The sequence below is a fragment of the Colossoma macropomum genome, unplaced genomic scaffold (genome assembly GCF_904425465.1).
Source record: "Colossoma macropomum unplaced genomic scaffold, Colossoma_macropomum, whole genome shotgun sequence".
Taxonomy (NCBI): domain Eukaryota; kingdom Metazoa; phylum Chordata; class Actinopteri; order Characiformes; family Serrasalmidae; genus Colossoma; species Colossoma macropomum.
The window spans coordinates 38,596,978-38,619,336 of record NW_023494805.1 but is presented as its reverse complement, the minus strand read 5'-3'; the positions used below and the strand labels follow the sequence as shown (position 1 = coordinate 38,619,336).

Genomic DNA, 22,359 nt, shown 5'->3' with positions numbered 1-22,359 from the left:
TCGCACCAGCACAACACACACTAACACACCACCACCACGTCAGTGTTACTGCAGTGCTGAGAATGATCCACCACCCAAATAGTACCTACTCTGTGGTCCATGGGGGTCCTGACCACTGAAGAACAGGGTAAAAGGGGGCTAACAAAGTATGCAGAGAAACAGATGGACTACAGTCTGTAACTGTAGAACTACAAAGTGCACCTATATAGTAAGTGGAGCTGATAAAATGGACAATGAGCGTAGAAACAAGGAGGTGGTCAGAATGTTATGCCTGATCGGTGTACTACATAAATCAGTAAGTCATACCCATTTTGTGTCGTCTCTTATACATCAGAGATTAAACACTGTTCACACTCACCTCTTGATGTACTCCATGACGAAGGCGATCCAGCCCTGAGGGGCGTACGCCTCGCCGCAGGACCCAGCCTTCACCAGGGCGGTCTGATGGGAAGAGGAGTGCAACTTAGCTAGGTCCTCTTTCCCCGGGATGGGCAGCGAGATGTCCTGGAAGTTCTCCAGGGTGACCGACACCTTAGAATGAAAGAGAAGACAAATCTGGTGTCAGCCTGCAGGACAACTTCTGTATAAAAAGAGCTGAATCACAACACCCACCATTCACTGCAGTGGTTTTGATATCACGCATTACAGTTTTTTGGCTTTCATTTGAACACAGTGGCCAAAGTTGGGCTTTGAATTTGCTGAAAAGGGTTTTGTTGTGCTTACAAATCTTGATTTGCAGTAAGAAAAAAAAAACAAAAAAAAACACACACATTACATTTTAGCCACGAGTAAAAACGGCATTAGTACACACTCAAATCTGTCAAAACTGAATATAAACCAAATGTAACTGCACTTAATTAGGTAAATATTTAATTCTGATTATGTTTAAATATTACACAGGGCTACTCCAAATAGGCTTCGGTTACTCGTTGATGTTTCCAAATGAGGACTCGGTTGTTGGTTCTCAATACTGCCCTTCTAAACAATAACATTTACATTCATAATCAACCACAATTCAATTAATCAACATATTCCAGTCCTTGATTTCTAGCAAGCAGGTTTTTTCTGGTGGACGTCCCAAAGATGCCGAGCTAACGTTATGTCAAATAAGAACACATATGAGTCGGACTGATTTTTGCCTAGTTGTGATTTAGATGCAAGTTCAAGAAGTATATAGTCAATGTCGCACAAAAAGCTTGCGTTTCTATTTTTGTTATAATTTTTTTGTTTACTTTTTTTTGCACAATATAAAAACTCCTTTTACGACTTTTACTTTTCACATCATGTTAAAATTTCATGAAAAACAGACTAAAAGGTCCAAAATTACAAACAAATCTTGTTCGGTCAGAAAGTTCTCTCATTCTTTTGTAAAGTTACTACTTTGGAGATATGAGGTTTTGCTGCCACCTCAAAATCTTTGTCAGGAGATTTGCTTTCATAGTAAGTTTATTTAGGCCCAATCCCATTTCAGCCCTCGCCCCTACCACTTAGCCCTTAGCCCTCTGTTTTGCACGTTCACGTCTAGCAGTAGGGTGTCCCAATTTTTGTTGTGATAAAAAAATTCAAGTGTTCGGGCTACATGGCCCTCCAAACAGAGGTTTTTCAGAGACACACTCCAAATGGGCCAGCCCTAATACTGGAGCATAATGTCATTATCAACACTAGACTTAAAAGGGTTAACACAGATGGTGGTGACATTATCTCCACTGTTTATACTACAGTTACAGGCTGTTTGTGTGTAATGGGAACCAGCAAACTGACTACTCACCCTGTCACAGGTCAGGCACTGCACGGAACTAACAATGGTGCCATCAAAAATGTCAGAGATGACGCTGCGGTACTTCCTCTGACGCTTGCTCTTCGGTGGTGCGAACGAGGTCACTGAGAGATGAAGACATAAGGAGAGAGACACTGCATTAAGATACAGTAACTGAATCTGGTGCGTTCTCGTAGGCTGAGCTGATGTGTGTCGAGCTGAGGTACCTTTCTTGTGAGCTGAGCTCAAGCTAGGCCACATGGGGGTAGATTTGGGGGGACTGCTGGACAGTTTGGGGACGATTCCCTCATTGGCACTGGGGCTTTGGGGCCGGGCGTTGTTGCTGACCTGGATGTCAGGGTTGGAGTCTGGAGGAACAGGAGAAACGTGACAGCCACCGGGGATTTGAACAGAGCATAACAGTGATTGGGGCTGACATTATTAGGTCACACAACTTTGACCATTTCAGTTAAATTCAGTCTTTCCACCCTGAAAACTGCACGATTAAATCATCACATACTTGCCGAAAACCACAGATAATTGTGCGGAAATCTCAAATTAACTAGCTTACGTGGTTTCTGGCACCGATGAACGTAGTTATTTACAACCCCATTTCTAAAAAAGTCGGGATGTTGTGCAAAATGTAAATAAAACAGAATGCAATGATGTGAAAATCCTATTTAAACCCTATTTTTAATTGAAAACAATACAAAGACAACATATCAAAGGCAGAAATTGAGAAATCTTACTGTTTTTTTGAAAAAAAAGGCATGTTTACTGTTTAATGCTAAATGTTTTCAGTGGGTAACAGGTCTGGACTGCAGGCAGGTCAGTTTAGCACCTGGACTCTTTTACTTTGGAGCCATGTTGCTGTAATACGTGCAGAATGTGGTTTGGTATTGTCATGCTAAAATAATCAAAGCCTTCCCTGAAAAAGACGTCATCTGGATGGCAGCATATGTTGCTCCAAAACCTGCATATATCGTTCAGTATTAATGGTGCCTTCACAGATGTTCAAGTCACCCATGCCATGTGCACTGATGCCCCTTTTTGTGGAATGTGTTGCTGGCATCAAACTCAAAACAGGCATGTATTTAAAAAAAAAAAATAAATCCCAGTTTCAACTTTTGATATGTTGTCTTTGTATTGTTTTCAATTCAATATGGGGTTTAAATGATTTGCACATCATTGCAATCTGTTTTTATTTACATTTTGCACAGCGTCCCAACTTTTTTGGAAATGGGGTTTGTACGAAATTCGCAGAGGTACATCACAATGAAGCCTGTGGTTTGTCTGTACAATAGTACGTCATACAGTATCAGAGTACTGTAAGTACTGAGTTTTTGCGACCCACTCTAATTTCTGATTGTTTAAATGGGAGATATGTATTTTGTTCACTGTTTTTTCCCCATGCTGGGAGCCTCACATGGGAGCACTCCAGAACCCCAAGTTTATAAAGCAGACAACTCAAGGAGGTCAAGTAGCCTTTGTCAGGAGCATTTTTTCTAACCAATCAGATTAAAGGAATGGCAGGCCTTGCGTGAGTTATAGTGGGTCCAGTTTCTTGACCTGGATGATATCACAGATCAAAATTAGCACAGCATAAACAAAACACAGCCTTGTTTTCACTAGCAGCATCACACCTGCTAGTTAAAGAGGAATTTCCACAGATATTTTTTATTGGTTGAGATGTAAACAAAGTCATCCAGAGTGGTTTGATGTGAAATGGCTCATTGCAGAGAAACTTACCAACTGAGATTTCTTTACAGTGGTGGTGACAGAAACCAGGGGTTGTGATGTTTACAACATAAATGTAGCCATTTTATTTACTATCCAACATGACCAGTGAATCTACACAACTTCTGGTTTTTATATGTGATGCTGATAATGGTAAACAGTAATAAATCTGAAAAAACTGTTTCTCTTGACCATGAATGGGGTTAGAAATATGTTTTAGGCCTCCAAATCTCCCTCACACAAGTTCTTACATGAAATATAATATGTGTATGAAGATATTGATGTCTGAGGGAGATTTGGAGGCATTAAACGTCTGGTTCCTTTCACCACGACTGTGAATAAGTTTCTCTAGAATGGAGCATCAAACCACTCTGAATGACTTTGCTTATATTGTAACCATTTAATTATGCAGAAATTTAGAAAAATTGACAGTAATCCCCTTTAGATTTAGCAGATTTCTAGCTTTCCAAAAGAAAGCAATGGCCAAAATATGCAGCGTGAATCCCCACAAAAAAAGAGCCTTCAGAACAAGTGCAATGTGACCCCGCCCCAAAACGTGCCGCTCTTTCAGGCACCAAATATGTCTTGGCTGACCAGCTACATTTGGGGTAATGCGAAATTTGTCTCAATATGATCTATTCCAAAGCAGAACACTTACCTGCAGCCTTGCCTTGCTTTATGGCTCCCTGGCTGCTGATGATGGTTCTGCTCTCATTGGTCGTGTCCACGTCCTTGTCGAGGTCACCGTGGGAGCCGGCGCGGTACAGGTTGTTAATGAGGTTCTTCTCTTTCTGCCACTCTCTGTTGGCCTTCTCCTCATCTGGGATCAGCATGTCAGCCTCTTCGGCCTCCTCTGGGCCCCGGGGACCTTCGCTGTCCGCGCTGCACGACTCACAGGACTGGAAGTCGCTATCTGAACGGCTGCGGTCGTCTTCGTCTGGACTGTCGTCCGCGCTGGCCACCGGACTTTGGTCCTCGGGCTCCACCACAGTCTCCTTCAGCTCCTCGTGCAGCTGATCCATCAGACAGCGTAGGAACTCCTGGGAGTCCTGAGGAAGAGACAGCGCACAACAGACCAGGTATTAGGCACAGGAACACAACGATTAAAGAGAGTTAACATGCTGCTATGTAGGCCTGAGCAATGAAATGATAACTATTTTCTCAGGATCTAAGTTTTGTTTCTAATAGTGAGGATTATGGTTAAAATAATTGTGTCATTCTGTTCCTTAATCTGCCACATGAAGCATCATTATGCTCTTTTTTTTAATCCTGTGTATTGTTTTAAAAGTGTAGCATGCGAAATATAACAATAAATAACAATGTGAAAGGATGGATACTGTATAATAAATTTTTTATGGATTATTTTAATTAGTCGTTTGTTCAGGGTTCATTTTTCGTTTCACAATTAACATTGTGACGCATATAAAATCACAAAATTATTATTCTATTTAAAGTAATGGCAAGCTGTAGACCATGTTCTTCACTGTTCTTCTATTTAATAAAACCCAGACATTTTTTGCCTGTTTTTTCTTATTCGTCACCCCTCAACTCCATCCGAACCCCCCAAACAAAACGAGGCATGAACCAAACCATGTATTTGGAGGATCTTTACACTCCTAACACTGGGTAAACAAGTCTACTGATTGGTTCAGACATTCGTCACGCTCCAATGACAGGGCAGCCATTTTTCAGTATTTATTGCGTCCAGTATTTGCCTTTTTTAAAGCTTCCATTCTTTTCAAGCGACTTGTTTTCAGTTTTTCAAAGAAAAAATGGACTCCTAGGTTCAGTCTTAGAAGCTGGCTATACTTTCTGCTTCTCACGATCCAATGTTCTCACAATGTTGAGGTCTAGATTTGGAGTGGTCAGACTATTGTTCTGATAATACCAGCAGCTTCTTTATTTGATTCACAAAGGTTCTTCTTTTCTGTCCCCTCCCTTTTCACAGTAAAAGCTGTCTTTACATACCTTTGTGCAAAGGGAAGTATCTTATATCTAATCTCCTCAGAAATATCTCCTATTATTTCTAAAATCTCCTGTACTTAGTGGCCGTTTTGACTAGAAATCGTCTCTGACTTTTGTGCAGTACTGTAATTAGCAGCCAAAGGGCCATCAAGCAAAAGCAGGGCTGAGGATTACTGCTGTCCGCTGAATGAAAACTGATTTACAAGCTGAGGAGACATAAATAAAATCCGGTCTGTGTGTGAAACTATAGCCAGTACAGTACAGCTTAAAACCCACACTTTCTCTCTCTCTCTCTCAGTATGTGTCCATGAATGTGACTCTGTAAATGAGATTATTGCTGCTGGAGCCTTTATAGAAATCCATTCTAGCCCGTGACGGCCCACGCATGCTAATGCTAGTTCTAAAAATGGCTCTTCCTCTCTGGCCGGCCGTGACGAATGACTGCACGGCCCGTGTGGGTTTATTACACGGCCATGAGGGCACTGTGGCCTGAAAAAGAGAAGGACAACCTGGAGCACAAGGGACGGGATTGTTTCTCCTCGAACTAATTCCGAGTCAGAAGTCAGCCAGGGTAAGGAGGATGTGCTCAGAGGACAGCGAGAGTGCTTTCTATTAATATCTCCTTCTTGAAGCACCTTCTGCTGATGGAATAAGTCAGAAGATGAAATAACTAGTATGACAGATTATGAGAGGAGGGATAAACAGAATAAAGGGGGTGCTTTTAGTGCATGGGGTCTGCAGGCTTATACAATCTTGTACACTTTACTGCTGGGCAAGTTCTACATGATAATTAAATAAGCCTTTCCTTATAGCTAATATATAAACCTACATACACATTTATAAAAGCTTACTTACATTAGTGGCAGTTGTCATTAAAGGCCAATTTCAATGGCCTCGTTTTCACTGAAGGGCTGAACGGTTCTGAGCATACAGGGTAAGCTTGCTAGGCTAAGCTAACGCGAGTGCACCGTGCCTCCCACCGCGGGACGGAGGATAAATACTTGTATCTGAGAGCACAGAATTGAACGACTGGTGCTGAAGTGACAGAAAGATAAAAAATGGAATTGTTCTGTGGTGCTTTGAGCTGCACCCTGCCGGTCAACTGACAGGTTTCAGGTGACATTAGGTTGCGATGTAACATTTACTGCGGTAAAATGACGACACGTTATGACAACAGGCTTCTTAGCTCAGAATATTTTTAGTATGTCAAAGAGTTCAGTAAACGTTCCCGAATAAAGTGAGTTTTATATTTGTGTTCATAAGAAACAGGGTGATTCAAAACGATTCATCCGATTTCAAAGCGCCATATTTTTACAACCGTGAGGCCCCTAGGAACCAATCACATACCAACTGAAAGAGGACGTCATAGGACGTCCTTCAGCCTGCGAGGAGATGTGACCCGAGCAGAAAGAGTTCTGCGTTCTCCACTTCAATAAGAGTGAATCCGTCATAACTGTGCAGTGTGATTTTCGTGGACAGTGAACCTCCAACAGCTCAGAGCGTTCGTCGTTGGTTCCACAACACAGGATGATCTCCGAAATCGCACTGAAAGAGCCGTGAGTGCAGCGACACCCGACATGCTCAATCCAGTATGGGATGAATTTGACTGGCGTTGATGTTGTCTGTACAGCTGGAGGAGGTTCATGTTGAGCACTTGTGAAATTACATAATAAACTTTATGCTCATTTAAACCATTTACAGTTCACTGCATTGATCTGTAAAGATTTACAAGTGAAATAAATCATTTTGAAATCAGATGAATCTTTTTGAATCACCCTGTATTTGTGCTCATAAGATATTAAAACTGGGGAACTTCTTGGCCAAAGTGCTGTGGAGATTAGTGTTTACCCTCATCTAATGCTCCGAATTCAGTTCAGGAAGCCCTTGCTAATTAGCTGATGAGCTGAATCAGCTGTGTTTAAATGAGGCAGCATGCTGAAGTCTGCAGAGTTCTGGCCCATGAGAACTGGAGCCTGAAACATGTACCCTACAGCAACACCATGACACAGTAATTGCAAAGTTATGTTTATTTTCTCTGTCCTTTAAGTATCATATGTATTTTTAATAAGATCTTTATGGATCACTGTGGCAATACAGTGGCACTGTACTGACAGAGTTGTGCATGTTATCTCTGACTCTTAAGTAAAGGGAGTTTCATTTTGCTGTTTATAAGATGTTATGAATCCTAAAACTAATGCCAAAACACCGAAAAGAGTTATGTATATTTTACTGTATTTGGCGCTTAAGTAAAACGAGCAGTTTGTACAGTCGTTTTTTGCTGAATGTTCTCGCACACAAAGCGCCGCTTCACGGAGTCACGTCTTTGCTTTCTCTCTTAGTGGTGGTGCTAGAAGAAATTGCTTTCATATTATAGTTAGTAATCAGTTCTCATTGAAAAACTGACTTGATGTAGGACAGTTTGCATCATCTTTGGGCAAGACTTGGGTAAGAAACTGTGTCAGGATTAAAATGTCCTGTATGGTATTTTAAGATCTGTATTGGAACCAAGAGACGAACTGTGAAAAGGACACGATGCCACTAAATTTTGTCAACTTGATACTGAAGTAAATCAGCCTTTATGAGAACTGCCGCTTACTGGAACAAGCCTTTATAAATGTTTATGTAAGTCTATGTCAGGTGTCATGAAAGGCTTATGTAATTGTCTTGTATCCTTATGAACCTGACTTACAGAAAAATGTTACCCTTTTTTCATGATTCATTTTTTCACTGAAGTCCACTTCTAACATTTCTGAGGATTTAGGTACCAAAAACCATTCAAATTAATTTCAACTTAACCATTTTCCGACCTATCTTAAAGTTAAACACTCCATACTTTTGTTATTGTTACTTTAAGCCTGATACACAGTCGTAAACAAAAGTTTGACCACCCCTGATCAAATTATGCTTTGTTGATTTTCTGATTGAAAATAATTTAACACATTCTCTGCAGGGAATGAGCTTAAATTCCTATTTATTTGCCTACAATGTGTCTTAACTTTTGCACAGTACCCGTTTTAATCTTTTTTCCCCCCTAATTAATTAATTATTCATCAAATAAACAGTAATCGTGCATTAAATGTGCAGAGGTGTGTTCTGTCTAAAGGATGCATTAAGTAATTTTCACTTAGCACATCAATAAAATATGTAATTTCACCAGGGGTGGCCAAACTTTTGCATACAACTGTAACCTCTGTTTTGATTGGTTGCTCTCTGTTCAGTGCTGTGACTGATAAGCTGTCTACGATTAAATGTTTAAACATATGGAACAAACTGTTAAGCTTGGACAGAAATTCTCAGGAAATTCGGAAGAGGCGGGGTTAAACAGTCACATGCAAATGTGTTCATGGTTGTGATATCACAACCACAGTCAACTGCAAACAGGCTGCTTTTGCAGCTTAGTTTCCATTTACAGACTGTGTGAACTAGAAGCAGAAACATCGTACAGGATAAAGCAAGGACATGCTGTTTATCCAGAATAGGGCCGATTATTAGAACTGAGTCCCTATTCACTGCCTACCTGCTGGGAGTAGCCCCGAAACATTGGATTCACAGCTTTGATTCCCTGGAACAGATTTGTGGGGACAACAAAGGACGGCCTGCAAGTGCACATCAGTCAGCAAGTGAGCCCACAGCTTAAATACGTCACAAATCCAGACAAAGTAATACAAATAAATAAACAAATAAAAAAGAAGGGAGAAGCTACATGCCTGTTTTTGTGCCACAGGTCTGTGATCAGCTTCTGGTAGCTTTTACACAGAGCCGGCTTCTTGTCCGTCCTGACCAGGCCGCCGCAGTCCAGGAAAAACTGTGTCAGGGGAGGACTGAAGACAGACAAACAGACAGAACAAATGGAAAGTCAGAGTGGAGGAAGTCTGGTGGAAGCACAAGAGCCTCAAATTTCAATTAAGAATTGTAATGCGTTCCTTCATAGCAACCGTTGCCAGGTTGGACAAGCTTTACACTGGCCAAAATCCCACTTGACCTAATGAGAAACCGTAGCACCCAAATAGAACAGATACCAAGTAAAGACCACTGTACATAAAGTCTACATACACCGATCAGGCATAACATTCTGACCACCTCCTTGTTTCTACGCTCATTGTCCATTTTATCAGCTCCACTTACTATATAGGTGCACTTTGTAGTTCTACAGTTACAGACTGTAGTCCATCTGTTTCTCTGATACTTTGTTAGCCCCCTTTTACCCTGTTCTTCAGTGGTCAGGACCCCCATGGACCCTCACAGAGCAGGTACTATTTGGGTGGTGGATCATTCTCAGCACTGCAGTAACACTGACGTGGTGGTGGTGTGTTAGTATGTGTTGTGCTGGTACAAGTGGATCAGACACATCAGTGCTGCTGGAGTTTTTAAACACTGTGTCCACTCACTGTCCACTCTATTACACACTCCTACCTTGTCAGTCCACCTTTCAGATGTAAAGTCAGAGTGAATAGCTCATCTGCTGCTGCACAGTTTGTGTTGGTCATCCTCTAGTCCTTCGTGGACTATTCTCAGTCCAGCAGTGACACTGAGGTGTTTAATAACTCCAGCAGCACTGCTGTATCTGATCCACTCAGACCAGTACAACACACACTAACACACCACCACCACATCTGTTTTGTTTGAATACTACTGATTAAATGACGTTTCATTTGATTTTCTAAGTGAAAATACTTTAACACGTCCTCTACAAACTTAATATGACATTTTTCTGCACATTTTAGTGCACAATCTCAATGTATTTGCTCAGTTTAACACACTGGAGAAAATAAAACATAAAAATATATATTAAAATATATATCATGCCATTACTTTTGCACAGGCCACATTTTATTCTTTGTTTATTCCCCAATACGGTAAATTAAATTCAGCAAAAATAAACAGAAAGTGTTCTCTGTAGAGGCTGCGTTGACTTGCTTCCACAAAATCAACAAAATGTCATTTGAGCAGGGGAGCCCAAACTTTTGCACAAGATTGCATTTCTTCACAAACCACAATTTCAACTAAGAAGACTTGAGTTGTAGACATGAACATCTAGCTCTGTTTTTCACGTCAGAAATATTCATCAAAATGTAGTAACACAGCTGTAATCAGTATTTTTGATACTTAAGGACATTAAAAGCAAGTCATTTTTTAAATATTGTACTCAAATGGAAAAACAGAGGACCACTTACGCTTGAGCAGTATTTTACAAAGGGTAGTTCTACTTTCAGCTATACTTTTAAGTGCAGTTTTTGTATGTATATGCATATAAGCATGAACAGTTCAAATGCACCCAAATCTTATAAAGAGCGCATATATGGAGCTCTTAAATTGGCCAAGGCCTTCTAAGATCCGTTACTAGCAAATGATGCCTCAGTGTTACAGTGTTAAGAAAAGAACATCTTAAGCTATTCATAAATACACAAATATCGTTTTGAAAAAAATGTTAATTAATTCTTTTGCGCATGTTATGAAGGTCCCTACGTTAGCAGCCTTCAAACGTTTTTTTTTTCAGAATATCCTTACAAATAAGGCACGCAGAGTATGCGGAGAGATGAAAGAGAAATGCCGTTGTGCCCACGAAACACAACAATCTTTCCCACTGCATACAAACACACGCGCACAATTCCAACTAACCTCCCTGTAGTAATTAACAGTCTTTTTAGGATTGCAAATTTTGACCCAGTTCCATTTTTCTGAGCTCTATATTCATCCGCACAGTTGAGCTTTTACTAAAAACGTCCTGAAAAATCTTTCTCGGATGTCGCAGAGCCTTTCCAAATATAATCTGTGCTTTTAGTTACATTACCCATTTCCATTTTAATCAGGCTAATGGCGATCTGCATAAAAAAACAGCCCAGAAGTGACCAGGCCAAGCCTGAAGATGTGAAATTGGAGCGAAAAAGAAATAAAAGGAAAGACTGATTGTGGCAGAGAAGTGGAGAGTGGGCATAAAGAGTCTGATTAGGTCTAAAAGCTGCTTTTCTGATGGAGTCGCTTTCACGCTGGCTGCTGCCCGCTCGGTCGGAGCGATGTTTAGGGAGGGGTTATCTGAACTCATCTTAGCTTTCGTTTAGTTAATCAGATACTCAGATAAGGCAAGTGTAGCTTTGAACACAGAAAAACAAATGTTGTTTTATGTCGCGTTCAAATAAGTTTCAAAATGAGTTTGAAATAAATGTGAAACTTTCTGACTTACAGCAACACAAGCAGCTGATACTGCGTCATACATTCAGCCCAAAGAAGACGAAGAGGAGCTGTATATGTAAATATTTCATAGAAAAAGACAGATTTGTACAGTGCTAGTTATCGTTCTGTAGGTCGGCTGTAAAGTGGGACAAAAGGCCCATTTCCTACATCTTTCCTGTATTTCATAATTCATTTTACACAGGATGGTTTTTGTTATTGTGCCTTTAGGAAATTTGTAAGTGATTTTGTTGTGATTGGCTGTTGTGTATTGAGCATCATTTAAAAAGCAATCCACTACTTTTTATCTCAGCATTGAATGGGTGGAGCTACACTGCTGTATAAACACACAATCATGCTGCTGCCATTTTGGCAGGCAACTTCAAGTTCGTTCAGCAGAACTGTGGCTGTTTGTAAAGAGATAACGAAGCCATAACCGACCAAGCAAAGGCAAAAAAAAAACATTTTTTAAACAGTTTTTAAAGATAAACATACATTAACGAACGTATGTGTGTACTAATTTGATTTTATTTGATTTGTGGTTGTAGTGATGAAAAACGAAAGCTAAAATCTAAACCGTTCCAAACCGCTTGCTAGCATGCTAAATAGTATACAAAAAATAACAGATATAACATTCAAAGTGCATTCAGCGTCAGATCAGCCAGCGAGACACGATCAGCAGCTCCAGTGGCTGATTATAGCTTCGCTGTGCTGCACATTAGTTCCTCAGTAAACATTTCCACGTGAAAGTTTGAGGTATTTACTGATTAAGGATTTTTTACCGAGGTGAATTGATGCATTTATTGAAGTAATTAATGTATTTATTAAGGTAAATCGATGTTAGCGATGTTAGTCACCAACTGTCCAAATTTATTCTATGTTTAAGGAATGAATGAATTGAATGAATTCAGAACCACTGGCCCACTGTGCTTGCACACTGGCACACAGAGGAACTGGACCTCATTTTACCTCATTTGGACCGCATCTGTGCAGTGAAACACCCACATACATGCGCACTAATGAACGCACACTAGGGGACAGTGAGCACACTTGCCCGAAGCGGAGGGCAGCCCTTCCACGGAGGCTGGGGAGCAGTTGGGGGTTAGATGCCTTGCTCAAGGGCACTTCAGTCATGTCCTGTCAGCTCAGGGGATCGAACCGCCGACCTTCAGGTCACAAAGCTGGTTCCCTAACCTCCAGCCCACGACTGCCCCCTAAACGAGATGTCCTTCGATATGAACCAGCGACCTAAGGTGTACAGTCCTCTGCTCTACCAACAGAGCTGTGGAAGGTCATCAAAGTGGTGGAATGAAAAATTAAAATGGGAAGCTGGTGAAAAAGAAGCTGATATGAGCTTAATATTTACGTATGAGTTTAGAATTTAAGAGCTTTGGCAGTTTTGGGGGTACTTTTATTAGTTTTTATAAAATAAATGTCACGCACTGGAACATTTTGAACTGTGGAGATGTGCAGACCGTACTGATCCAGGCCACCATGCTAGCTAATCTTTTAATTGATGTAATCGGATACTATGAAAATACACAAACACACACGTATCTGTACATGGCAACTCATTGATAGAAAAAGCTGGGTGGGATTCATGTTTCCTCACCAGTTGGAGAGGGCCTGCAGGGCCGCGTTCATATAGCAAGTATTGCCGATGTTCTTCAGCCCGGTCAGCCCTGCAGGAGGTGAACACACATAGACTCAGTAATAGACACTGGAGTATGTGACCATCTAAGGAATAGCTTGGTGAAAAATCAGCTTTATACACAGTTTCTCCTCTTATCCCAAATGTGATCGTTCAGCCAAGACATGTTCAGTGTCTGAAGTTTGCTTCTTCAGTTTTGTACTGGAGCTATGAGGCTAATGTAGCTAACTAATGGAAGCTTTTCATCACCAATTGCATATCTAAATCATCACAGTCGCCTCAAACGGTGTAGAGTTCTTCAGTAATTTCTAACACACTTGCTGATGATGATGCTGCTGCTGCACAGACTCTGTTTAACCACAGCCACAGCTTCACCTGCTTTTCCTCTTTTCTGTATTTTAATATTTTATACTAATGTTAAAGCCGTGTTCTCTGTTCATACTGCTTGTGTGTTATTGTTTTGCTCTCCGGGGTCGACCAGAGGAGGATGGGTTCCCTTTTGAGTCTCCTCCTTTCACTCTTAGGGAGTGTTTCCTTGCCATTGTCGCCACTGGCGACGCTCATGGGGGCTTGGACTCGGATTTTTCTGTAAAGCTGCTTTGCGACAACGCCTGCTGTAAAAAGCGCTATATAAATAAACTTTGACTTGGCTTGACTATGTGGTTTCTGACAGTGTATGACACACTGTTATCAATAAAAATGAGAAAAAGTAAGTAGCATTTGCTAAAGACAGTAGCAGCAGCCATCTTAAAGCCTGAATTTTGAGTATGAGGCGAGTGTGATGATTTAGGCAGCATTTAGGTCTGCACAATGCTAATTGGTGGAAATTAGCTTTTACTGCTAGCAACATTAGCAACACTCAAAAAAGTGTGAAACTGTAATTATAAAACATGAAAAATGTTGCAGACACATGTATGAAATTATGTGGTTATGAAACTAGTATTTTACTACTTCACAGTTTTCAACTGACTAGTAAGAAACTGAAAAATGATAAATGTCAGATGTGTTCTGCACGATAAATGGAGATGACTCCTTAATGACTGGGATACAAAAAACATTAAAAATGAAATTATAACAACATTAAGATCCCAAAATGGCTTGTATTTGAAACACGGTGATAAAATCTCAGACAGAAATAATAAAGAAAATACTACGAATAAATAATTACAGTATATTATTTATGTTTTAACTTCTTGGTGGTGCCAAAAAACTTAAATACCTTCTGAAGTCTTGATTACAGCACTACTAACCTTTAAATTGCTGCTGTCAAAAGAAAACCTCATATCTCCATTTTTGTTGTTTTTCTGTTTTTGACTTAATTTGAAAATGCCTGCTGCTTTATACATTGAGTGCAAATTTAATAATGAATGGACCAAAAGAAACGGCCCAAAATGACTTGGAAAGACGTCTGGTTCCATTGACTTTCATTAAAAGTACAGTAGGTTTGTTGCATCTCCTGTAAAATTACCATTTTGGAGATACAAGGTTTCGTTCCGACAACAGCGAAATGCTGATGTACATTAACTTTGTGTCTCCAGCGCAAGAAGCAAACTTTGGACATCAAACTAAATTTGGAATAAGGGGAAAATGACTAAATTAGATTTTTTGCTGAACTGTGCCTTAAAAATTATGGTGTAGCAGACGGACCACAGCACATTGATGCTTGTGATGAATGTTAAATAACACAGCAGCTCTAAATGAGGAGAAGTTAAAAAGAGGGTAGCAGCTTGTTGGCTTGGCATAATGGAGGTTTTTGTCAGAAAGGCTAAAAGCAGCAGAGTTTTCAGTAAGCCAGGCCACGTTCAGTACCTCTGGTTTTCAAATCGTCCTCCTCCTCAGTCTCCATGTCCAGATCCTCACAGGCTCCAGCTGGGGGAACTCTCAGGGACGTTGGGCTGCCAGGGGCCGCGGGCTCCTGAGAATACACAGATTCACACTCAGAATCTGACCGGTGATGAAGGGGGGGGGCTGACAAACTGGGCAGGAACAGATGGTCTACAGTCTGTAACTGTACACGTTATACACCAGACCTATGAAGCAGGCCGAGCTCATAAAGTGGTAATCCGTGGTTTATGTTTCTAATAGACTGTGGACAGGTTCTAATAAAGTGGGAAAGTGTAGGAGAAGTGGGTGTTACCTGGATGGGAGTCTGCAGGGGGGACATGGGCTGGACGGCACCGGGCAGCAGGGTGGGAGGCCCCAATTTCCTGTCCAGGAAGACTTCTTTGGCGCAGGCGTAACACCACACCCTCAGCGTGGTCAGATTGACTGTCAGGTTGTGCCGCGTCTCCTGCAGGGAGGGACATGGAGGGGCTAGATGGTGAAAAAAGGGACCCTGGGACATTTTAGGCTCAGAGCAATCTGCTCTCTCAAGCAATCGAGGTGTTTATGGTACTTAGCAAAATGCCCTCATAAGGCCTTATAACTGTTATGGGTAACGATATTGCAAAACCAGCTCATTTCAGGCTTTAGAATTTATTAAATATGACCTGAATTCCAACCACTGAACTGATAATAATAGTGCAAAAGCAGTTCATTCAAGCTTTAAATACAAATGAATGTGAAGTAAATTCCAAAGGCTGTAACACTGTAACTGAACAGCTTATTAGCATGTAAACGCTAACACAATTTGTTTCTGACGTCCGTAGTAAACCTGGACTGAGTTGCACCAGGTTTTTGCGTAGGTTTATACTTAAGTTTGTGCGTGAAGTCTTTACCATGTCCTTAGTTACACTAGTTCATTTCAAACTATCCTTTTTACTTCATTTGGTTTCAAACCCGCTGCCATGGTAACGCGGCAGCAGCTGCTCTGACTTTTTCAATAGAACAAAAATATCCAGCCTAAAATGTCCTTCGGGATCAATAACACATCTATCTATCTGTCTGTCTGTCTGTCTATCTATCTACCTACCTATCTACCAACCTACCTACCTATCTATTTATCTATCCATCCATCTATCCATCCATCCATCCACCTACCTACCTATCCGTCTATCCACCTACCTAACTATCCATCTATCCATCCACCTACCTACCTACCTACCTAACTATCCATCTATCCTTCCACCTACCTACCTACCTATCCATCTATCCATCCACCTACCTACCTACCTACCTACCTATCCATCTATCCATCCATCCACCTACCTACCTACCTACCTATCCATCCACCTACCTACCTACCTACCTACCTAACTATCCATCTATCCATCCATCCACCTACCTACCTACCTACCTATCCATCTATCCATCCACCTACCTACCTACCTACCTACCTATCCATCTATCCATCCACCTACCTACCTACCTATCCATCTATCCATCCATCCACCTACCTACCTACCTAACTATCCATCTATCCATCCACCTACCTACCTACCTACCTAACTATCCATCTATCCATCCACCTACCTACCTACCTATCCATCTATCCATCCACCTACCTACCTACCTATCCATCTATCCATCCACCTACCTACCTACCTACCTACCTATCCATCTATCCATCCATCCATCCACCTACCTACCTACCTATCCATCTATCCATCCACCTACCTACCTACCTATCCATCTATCCATCCATCCACCTACCTACCTACCTACCTATCCATCTATCCATCCATCCACCTACCTACCTAACAATCCATCTATCCATCCACCTACCTACCTACCTATCCATCTATCCATCCATCCACCTACCTACCTACCTATCCATCTATCCATCCATCCACCTACCTACCTAACTATCCATCTATCCATCCACCTACCTACCTACCTATCCATCTATCCATTCATCCACCTACCTACCTACCTAACTATCCATCTATCCATCCACCTACCTACCTGCCTACCTACCTATCCATCTATCCATCCACCTACCTACCTACCTATCTATCCATCCATCTATCTAAAGAGAACGATGTGCACAGGTTAAACTGAATAAAACTAATTATCTACAGCCACTGTCTGTTTATTTTTTAATATTTCCCTTAGACAACCAAATATGCAGCTTTTTAATTGCCGTTTTCTGGCTGACCGACACGACAGCAGCCTCAGTTTAGCCGTTTGGGTGAGTCTCACTGAGCTGGAGCTGTGGGTGTTTAGCTTCATGATCAGAATCCAAACCAGGGCGATGATTAGAGCTGTAAGCAAAATCACAGTGTATAGCATTTAGAGTTTTTAGCTAAGTTAACCAAAAAAGTAATGTTTTTGGTCTTTTTGGTGGTTTCTGATGGCTTCCCTAACACTTACACCTGCTGAGGGGGGGTGGTGTAAATATTTAGTAACTACTAAACTAAGTTAAAACTAGTTTGTGTGGTGCAACCCGTTCTGATTTAGTAATTCATAAACCTGAACTTAGTAAACACTCGCGTTCCAACTAGCCTACATTCGAACTTACGCAGAGCTGGTGCCACCGGCCGCTGGATATTCCAACGTTCAATGCACTTTTGAACAGGGTATCATTCAAATCTGTTCAATACCGATATCCTGACTTCGATACCAACTCCTGAATCATGCCTTCTTTTAAATTAAAGGAAATGGGCGTGGCTTAAATGATAAATGAGTGTGAGGTGCTGGAAGTTGGTACCTTTACTAACCGCTACAGACTGTGGAGTAATCAAAGATAAGTAGTTTTTTTCCAGCACCCATCTCAAACTAAATCCTGCTTTCTGAAAGTCAGAAGTCAAACGTTTTGAAGTCTTTCAACAGTTGTGATTGACCCGCTAGCATGATGCAACAAGCCAACTTTAGAGGCAGTTTTGAATTGCAGTGGAAGAGTCTCCGAACTGAACATCAACCTGTATACACCAGGGGTCGGCAACATGTGGCTCCAGGGCTGTATGCGGCTCTTTTACTGCCCTGTTGTGGCTCCACGGCAGAATCAGATTTTCAGGTAAAAATAAAATAATCCTCCTTTGCAGTAAAATAAAGCTCTGCTGATCGTTCAACACAGTTTAAATAATAAATGGTCTTAAACTCTGGAGTTAATGTAGAACTGCTAATTCACCCTTTAACCCTGAAGTCTCGTCTAGCTAGTAGCCAAAGAAAAATGGCAAAGAGAAAGATTTAAGACGAATATCGATAACTTGGAGACGGGTTTATTTGTGGAATTGGGAATGGACTTATTTGTGTTTATAATCACTCCAGCTGGTTTCCTGTTACGTTTAATCTGCAACGAGAAACTGTCAAACAGTAAAAAGTCGTGAAGCTGAAGTCGCTTCTCATTCGCCAGCTTCTCATTCGAATTTTCCCTTCCCACCTTAAACGATGCAGCAGTTACAATCTGGCGCCTCATGCACCATTTAAGGTAGAACAGGAAAATTAGAACAAGAATCTGGCGAATGAGAAGCAACTTCATCCTCTTAAACAGTCAAATGTAGAGAGACATTTTGCAAAAACCGTTCTACTTTTGAGGAAAAGTTTCCTGCCGGAGATGCGAGAAAAGCAGCTATAGCTGAGCTAAAGCTTAAAGCAGAGCAAAGTAAGTCTGCGTTTTTGTTTATATTATATTTTTTTGCCTATACTAGTACATCAGCACATACTGAGACATATTTACAGCCAAGGTGGTAAAACCAATAAAACTTGTTCTGGCTATGAAGGTGGTTTGATTTTTGTTGAAAGGACAAAATGACTCTTTTAGACATTTGGGTTGCCAACCCCTGGTATACACTGTAATCCTACAGGAAGGCAATGAAGAAGACTCTGCAGATGTAGAGTTCATCACGCCTGGGATTTCGTAGGGAAATGCGATGCTTACTACAACACATGGCTTACTGTCGGAAAGACCAGCTCCTCTAGTCTAACACAGACTTTGAAGTTTGTTGATATCTGAAACCTTTGTGAAGTTATTCAAGTTTAAAGACAAAAAGTTATGAACGGGTCACAGGCACGACGTTCGTCCTTAAAGAGTTAACTGAATACTCCAGTACACTCACAAAGACTCACAAAAAGGCAGCAGCTGCAGTTCAGTGGTCACTACATTATTCATCAGCAGTGGACGAGCTTCCACTCTGAACAGCAGATGCACTTTTACACACTGTACATGGCCTCCTACATCATTTATGGGCTGCACCAAAAAGAGACAAAAGAAACACCCACCCACACACACCCTGCTGAAATCTGGCACGCTCAGCCATCCGGCCGGCTGCTTTTGATGGGGCATGAAATATTTAGAGCCAGATCGACTGAAGCCTTCAGTTCCAGCCAGACTGAACTGAGTGAGCAGCTCGCCGTGACTCTGCACAAAGCAGGCTGAGTGAACGAGTTGCGGGTTTATAGGATAGATAGAAGTGCGGCGATAGACCAGCGCAGCGCTCCATTCACCTCTCACTGTTATTCCATTACTGCAACATGCTTTGTGTACTAATGCAGTGTCTGTGTAAAGAGGGACGCTGCCTGCATGTCATGTGGACGTCTACAGCAGTGAGACAGAGCTACAGCTTTGATCCGGCCTGAACCAAGTACGACAAAATTCTGGCCGAACTCGACCCGCATCGTCAAATTTTGAGTCCGACACAGCCCAAGCTCAATAACATTCTGTCCACAACTGACCCGAACCACATTAAGTCTGGAGTCAAGTCTGACCCGAACTCAACAAAATCATGCAGAAACTTGACCTGATAAACTGCAGCATCAAGTTCTGAATGTGAAACTGACCCGAGCCAAACAAAATTCTGGCCAAAACTGACCTGAACCATAATATCAAGTTCTGAATCTCAAACTGACTCGAGTCAAACTAAATTCTGGCCAAGCCTGACCTGAACCACAATATCAAGTTCTGAATCTCAAACTGACTCGAGTCAAACTAAATTCTGGCCAGGCCTGACCTGAACCACAATATCAAGTTCTGAATCTAAAACTGACTCGAGTCAAACTAAATTCTGGCCAGGCCTGACCTGAACCACAATATCAAGTTCTGAATCTAAAACTGACTCGAGTCAAACAAAATTCTGGCCAAAACTGACCTGAACAATATCAAGTTCTGAATCTCAAACTGACTCGAGTCAAACTAAATTCTGGCCAAGCCTGACCTGAACCACAATATCAAGTTCTGAATCTAAAACTGACTCGAGTCAAACTAAATTCTGGCCAGGCCTGACCTGAACCACAATATCAAGTTCTGAATCTCAAACTGACTCGAGTCAAACTAAATTCTGGCCAAGCCTGACCTGAACCACAATATCAAGTTCTGAATCTAAAATTGACTCGACTCAAACAAAATTCACCTCGAAACTGATCTGAAACAACCAATAACAAACCAAAGCACTGAATTAAAACCTTGTTTTCCATCACTGTGCCGGTCAAATTACCATCGACAATAGTGACAATTATAGCCATTACTAAATAATAATTAAATCAAGAATAATTAAAAGACAAAATAAATATCAAGTAATATAATAAAATTTAATAACATTTTCCTAACACTGTTGGGAACCATGTCACCAGTTTAATCTTAAAACTCTTTCTGTATGTAGAATATTCTGTATTACTATGTATTACTGTATAACAGTGATATTAAACAGTTATACAGTAGTCGCCTCATACTGGGCTCCCAGTGACACAGCCATCCAAGACTTTGTCACGATTAAAACAGCTGGCATATTTTTGAAGATATATCTGTCAATTCATGAACCAGCCATCAAGAAGCCTGAGGACCCAAAGAGAAGAGATGATATTTAGGGAAAACACTATCCATATGGTCAACAACTTGAAAGCACTTAATAATGATAATAATAATAATAATAATATTTGTCAGTACCGATCCAGTTTAGCGGGTAATATCGGCTGATATTATCAGCTAACCAACATATCGGTCAGGCTCAGGTCAGATCAGGACATCCCTAAAAAACATTACAGCCAGAAGAGCTGCACTCATGGATCTCTCATCATTTTTTCCTGTTTCTCTTTGTCTCTGATTCATATGAACGCACACTTGCTGCTCTCAGGGGAATAATAACCCTAATTAACTCCCATCTCTCTCATTTAAACACAGATCTCATCCTTGTCCTGAAAAATATGAGCCTGTGGCGGCTTTGGGCTGTAAAACCCTCGACTATGTGAACGGTGCGCTGCAAAAAATGGTATCATGAAGTGAAATGATCTTAAATCTAGTGAACATCTCTAATATTTCTCATTTTAAGATTGTTGTAAACTTATTATAAGATTATTTAACTTGTGTCTGGGCATTTTACTTGCTTTTAGTCATTTTAGTCAAATTATCTCAATATATTGGCAGACAATTTTGTGTGTTGTAAGAAATATGCTTGAAAGAAGAAATATTATCGGTCAATATAGTGAGATCACTTACTAAAATCACTAAAAACAAGCAAAAATGTCCAGAAATAAGTTAAATAGAAGAATATAAGAAATATTCTCATAATGAGCTTACAGCAGTTGTAAAATGAGGAATATTAGATATGGTGACTAGATTTAAGATATTGATACAATACTCTTCACACTCGTCCTTAAGAGAAGCCCATGTGTCTGGGTGCGGCCTGAACTGGTTTTAGACCTTTTTATAAAGCATCTCAAGAAAATGCATCACTCTGGAACTAATGTAGGTTAGTGGAGCAGCCACTCTGCACCGCACCGCACTCTCTCTCCAACAGGCCTAAGTGCAGATACACGAACCAGAGCTGTAAGCAGACGGCTCTATCAGTGAACACTGATTACTAATGTATGACCGCTGTACTCATGGCTGAGTGCCATTTCAACCACAGTCCACTGTTTTACCATAAAGAGCACTGCGGCACTCTCCGTATTTGATGGCACATCAATATTAGCAGAGAAATGATGCGTTTGTAATGTGTAATTCAAGGATAGAAGATAATCAGAAAAGAAAATGAGAACACTTTTTGCTGTTATCAGGATGTTTACAATGCATTCTGGAAAAATACATTTTAATTAGGGCTCTCGAATAATTAAAATAATGAATTTATTATTTAATCGCATTATTTTGCACTGTTAATTGGGATTTTGTCTTAATTTTGCAAATTTGAGCCTAAAGGAAGATGTTGTTTATTTTTCTATTTTCAGGTTTTATTATGATTTTGTTTTTTTTGTTTTTTTTTTGTTTTTTTTT

The 22,359-nt window shown here is 40.8% G+C and overlaps 1 protein-coding gene across 1 annotated transcript in view; it reads right to left on the bottom strand.

The window, feature by feature from the left end:
* usp33 (ubiquitin specific peptidase 33) overlaps window positions 1-22,359 on the bottom strand; it is a 58,574-nt gene that overhangs the window by 21,861 nt on the left and 14,354 nt on the right. Inside the window, exons 5-13 of the mRNA XM_036596266.1 lie at window positions 15,415-15,567; window positions 15,087-15,192; window positions 13,239-13,308; window positions 9,166-9,279; window positions 8,976-9,054; window positions 4,152-4,542; window positions 1,984-2,124; window positions 1,769-1,881; window positions 359-531 (exon numbers count right to left, since the gene is read on the bottom strand). Coding sequence (XP_036452159.1) covers window positions 359-531; window positions 1,769-1,881; window positions 1,984-2,124; window positions 4,152-4,542; window positions 8,976-9,054; window positions 9,166-9,279; window positions 13,239-13,308; window positions 15,087-15,192; window positions 15,415-15,567 — 1,340 coding nt within the window. The remainder of the gene's footprint in view (window positions 1-358; window positions 532-1,768; window positions 1,882-1,983; window positions 2,125-4,151; window positions 4,543-8,975; window positions 9,055-9,165; window positions 9,280-13,238; window positions 13,309-15,086; window positions 15,193-15,414; window positions 15,568-22,359) is intronic.